The 4,646-nt window shown below is 48.4% G+C and overlaps 1 protein-coding gene across 1 annotated transcript; it reads left to right on the top strand.

Moving 5' to 3' along the window:
- The first annotated feature begins 1,958 nt into the window (after window positions 1–1,958).
- On the top strand, window positions 1,959–4,381 carry Gs1 (Glutamine synthetase 1). Its single transcript, XM_017149138.3, has 2 exons — window positions 1,959–2,166; window positions 2,396–4,381. Exon 2 carries the CDS (start codon window positions 2,403–2,405, stop codon window positions 3,603–3,605), a length of 1,203 nt encoding a protein of 400 aa, XP_017004627.1. The 5' UTR covers window positions 1,959–2,166; window positions 2,396–2,402; the 3' UTR covers window positions 3,606–4,381.
- Window positions 4,382–4,646: the final 265 nt, after the last annotated feature.

Consider the following 4,646-nt stretch of genomic DNA (forward strand, 5'->3'; position numbering starts at 1 on the left):
AAAAACTGATTCCAACTGTACTTGTTCATGGTGCCGTTAACTCAAAAGCCGCTGCTTCGAAGCAACAAGTGGCCTTCGCAAAACGGCCAATTCGCAGGCCGTAGTACCAATGGGGCAGTCGCTAACCAAACCGACTATACCAATTTTCGATTTTGTGGCTTTATCCGTGCCACACCGCATTTAAATATGCACTCTGCCGAAGAGGAAACTTTCGTAGATTCTTGCGAAAGAAAACCCAAGCCGGCCATCCAGTGGAAACGATGCCACGCAACTGGAAAAGCGTAGTACGAGTCAGTACGTGTGATGCAGTCGCAGCTATGGTGGAAATTCGCACTCACACATCGCCAAATACGAGTTTCTTCTCTTTTTCCTTGTTTTCTTTGTTATGGCAACCTGAAGCTCGGCCAAAGTTATGTCAGCCGGCCAAAACAAAAAGCTTGCTTTCCCGCCACTCGGCTTTTGGTCGGAGAACTTGCCAATTGTTGCACTGCGGCAGATGGGTCGTCCCTCCATGTAAATGGGTGTGTTGAATGTTTTCCAAGAACGAGTATTGTTTACAAACAGTCTGCAACACTGATGTCCTCAAAAGATTAAGCTGAAAACAAAAATTGAATTTACATCGCATGTATTCTGTATTCTACATATTTGAAGCCTAAAAGCAGGCAATATTTTTCCTGCCCTTACAAATCCATATTTTTTTTCCAAAGGAAATCGCCTTATTTATCATTTATGCTGTCGAATAAAGGAATGAATACTGGAGTACTTTGTGTACTAGAAATATCTGTTATCCCCAAATCAGGTATTACTTTTCCATAGTCCAAGGGGTTAATTCCTATGGGATTGACCCATACAAATCAATATTGATTCTTTTCTGTAATTGCGGTTCGCTCGCAGGGTCGATCAAATGGTAAACACAAATAGCAATAACAGCTGATACGCTTTTGTTTGCACCGACTATATTTAATTGTACATAATGAACTTTGTACTAGGCGTGTATCCAAAACAGTCAGCCAGAGAAGAGCGCGCAGTGGTGGAGGTAGCCACGAAGAGATGGAGAGAGTGCGCGCATGCACCTCCTGGCTGCCTCTCTCTGGCGACTGCAAGTTGTTTATGGATCACATTTTGTTGTAATGCTGTAATATCGGGAACACGGAACATCTGCTTCCCTAAGGTATTAACTCGTTGTTTTGCTCTGAAAATAACAAAGGGAGAAAGTCGAATGGCGAGGGAGAACGGAAGATGTAAAAAAATGTATAATATTATAGTCATTGTTTACAAACGTTGAACTAAAAATTGTAATCCTGAACTACACATCATATTTTTTTTTAATACAGAATTTTGTAAAATATAGCTTAAGTAAATATTTAATTAAATATTTCTTGTCAGAAAATAAATGTTCTTTCGTGGATACATTTTCTTTGTGAAAATTAGACCAATTAAATTAAATTAATTACCCTACATTAAATTTCAGTTTTGTGTGCTGTTTTCGAACAGTGCTACGAAAACACCCACACACGCGCTAAGAACTAGCAAGAGTAAACAATATCGACCTCAATATTTGGGCTTTCGTAGATCTTTCGTTTGCATTGCACCTTATCGCACAGGTGTGTTCTGTAATGAGCATTTTTAAATGCCTACTTTTGTTTTGTTTTCGGCATTGCCACAATATGCCCGAAATGCATCAATGAGCGTATTACATGGGCCCAGTAACGGGGATTCGGCCTAATCGCGTAGCCTTGAAACATTCTGGGTCGCGTCGCTCGGCTCTCCGAGAGATGCTTCTTGGGTGCCCCGCATATCATTGGGGTTTCCACTCTGTTCCGCTGTCTTTTTGGGACGCTCTCTGGGAGGCCTTTGCGTTTGCCTTTGCCTGTGCGTCGGCGTCGCAAACGCGATAAAGAAAACCCGAGGCGCGCGACGAAACGAAGTGAATCGAAACGAAAAAAAGTGAATGTTGTCGCGCTAACTGTGCTCACAAGCCTTCCAAACCTCGTATTGGTCGGGTGTCCTCAGCAGTCGCTCCGCAGCCACTGACACAGACAGAAACAGAAACCAAAACCGAAACCGAAAGTCCCGCAATCCGAAAATCCCCATAAGACCTGCCAGCCAGCCAGCGATTACTTAGCAAATCACATAACTGTAAAGTGGACAAACGAGCAGTGCACGGTAAGTTGGGCGGAAGACTGCGGCTGCGGCTGGACTGGAAAAGCACCCACTTGCCTTGCCCAGTCGCCGAGAAAAGCCAGTCCACGGAAAATAATTACATAAAGCGACGCGAGAGGAGCAGAGCGGTGTGCACTGCCAGCATCCTTGAGTTGCTGCGCACGTACCCACACCCCCGGTCAATACATAGCTAACCGTGTCCTTTTGTCCTTCCCGTTGCCTCTCCCATCAGGAACAACATGGCATTCCGCGTGGCCGGACTCTTCCTGAAGAAGGAGCTGGTGGCTCCCGCAACGCAGCAACTGCGCTTGCTGCGCACCTCCAACGCGGCTCGTTCCCAGTTCTTGGCCAACTCGCCCAACACGGCGCTGGACAAGAGCATCCTGCAGCGGTACCGCAACCTGGAGACGCCCGCCAACCGGGTGCAGGCCACTTACCTGTGGATCGACGGCACCGGCGAGAACATCCGCCTCAAGGATCGCGTCCTGGACAAGGTGCCCAGTGCCGTGGAGGACCTGCCGGACTGGCAGTACGACGGCAGCTCCACCTACCAGGCGCACGGCGAGAACTCGGACACCACGCTCAAGCCACGCGCCATCTACCGCGATCCCTTCAAGCCCGGCAAGAACGACGTGATTGTCCTGTGCGACACCTACAGCGCCGACGGCAAGCCGACGGCCTCGAACAAGCGTGCCGCGTTCCAGGCGGGCGTCGACAAGATCGGCGACCAGGAGCCCTGGTTCGGCATCGAGCAGGAGTACACGCTGCTGGACGTGGACGGTCGTCCCTTCGGCTGGCCGGAGAACGGATTCCCGGCCCCGCAAGGACCCTACTACTGCGGCGTGGGCGCCGACCGCGTCTACGCCCGCGATCTCGTCGAGGCCCATGCCGTGGCCTGCTTGTATGCCGGGATCGACTTCGCCGGCACCAATGCCGAGGTGATGCCCGCCCAGTGGGAGTACCAGGTGGGTCCGAGCAGCGGCCTGAAGGCCAGTGACGACCTGTGGGTGTCGCGCTACATCCTGCAGCGCATCGCCGAGGAGTACGGCGTGGTGGTGACCTTCGACCCCAAGCCGATGGAGGGCCAGTGGAACGGAGCCGGAGCGCACACCAACTTCTCCACGAAGGCGATGCGGGCCGATGGCGGCATCAAGGCCATCGAGGAGGCCATCGAGAAGCTGAGCAAGCAGCACGAGCGGCACATCAAGGCCTACGACCCCAAGGAGGGCAAGGACAACGAGCGGCGCCTGGTGGGTCGCCTGGAGACCTCCAGCATCGACAAGTTCTCGTGGGGAGTGGCCAACCGCGCCGTGAGTGTGCGCGTGCCACGTGGCGTGGCGACGGCCGGCAAGGGATACTTCGAGGATCGGCGGCCCAGCTCCAACTGCGATCCCTACGCCGTGTGTGGTGCCATCGTCCGCACCTGTCTGCTCAACGAGTAGGCGGTAAATGGGCGAGGGGCGCAAAATCTTTTGTACATAGTATATTATTGAACTTTGGAGCGTGTCCAATCTGTTGGCTACTTTTCCATTCAAGTGGAGCAAAATTTAGTTTGCTTGTGCAAAAAAGACAGGAGAACGAGGCACGAGAAGCGTGCGTTTAGCATTTAAGAAGTGGGTGGGTGGCAAGAAGAACATAACAGGAAGGAAAATTGAACCTGAAAGCGATGGGGGCCCCAATTAAATTCTGCCATAAATATTTTACAAATTATGTATACCTTATCGTTGCTTTAATCTAACTAATAAATAACATTGTACCCTACGTAAATGCACTACCTTTAGATCAAAACCAAAATGATCTGGTTAGACGTCGCCTTTGGCCGACACGATTTGTAGACTTAAAAGTTTTGACCTCACTTGTTGATTAACCCGCCAGGGTGTCCAAATGTATTGTTAAAGAACGGAATATCACTGAAACTCGACTATACCTATCTTAATCATTCATATCCAAACGCACGTACATTTGAAACGTAAATTGTGTTAAACTAATTGTTCAGTAGAAGTTGTTAAGTACAAACTGAAAGAAAAGAAAATTGGTACACATAAGATGCTTCTGATCTGTCGTATCTCACTGTTCGCTAGCATTTTACAGCACTCTACATATATGTGCTTATATTATAAATGTCTCTATAGTACAAGCACCCTGAAAATTAAGAATTCCACTGCGATTCAAATAAACATTTCGAGTAAAAGCAAAGTTGCAAAAATACAAAACAAAACCCATTACTAAATGCTATTTTATTTGCTCTTTTCTGGCGAGCTTTCAAACGCGTCTCGCTGCAATTGTTGTGAAAAGCGGAATTTTAAAATATAGAACAGCTTGTTTGTAAATAAATGTGACATGGGGGCACGAAAACGAACTAAAGCAAGACCTTGTTTTCAATGGAAAGTTTTCCACCACAACCAGCTGCCTGACACTGAAAGTTTCCGAAGATTAATGCTCGCGATCCGCGCTGAGAATATGTGTGGTGTGGACGACTACAT

The sequence above is a fragment of the Drosophila takahashii genome, chromosome 2L, assembly GCF_030179915.1.
Source record: "Drosophila takahashii strain IR98-3 E-12201 chromosome 2L, DtakHiC1v2, whole genome shotgun sequence".
Lineage (NCBI taxonomy): Eukaryota > Metazoa > Arthropoda > Insecta > Diptera > Drosophilidae > Drosophila > Drosophila takahashii.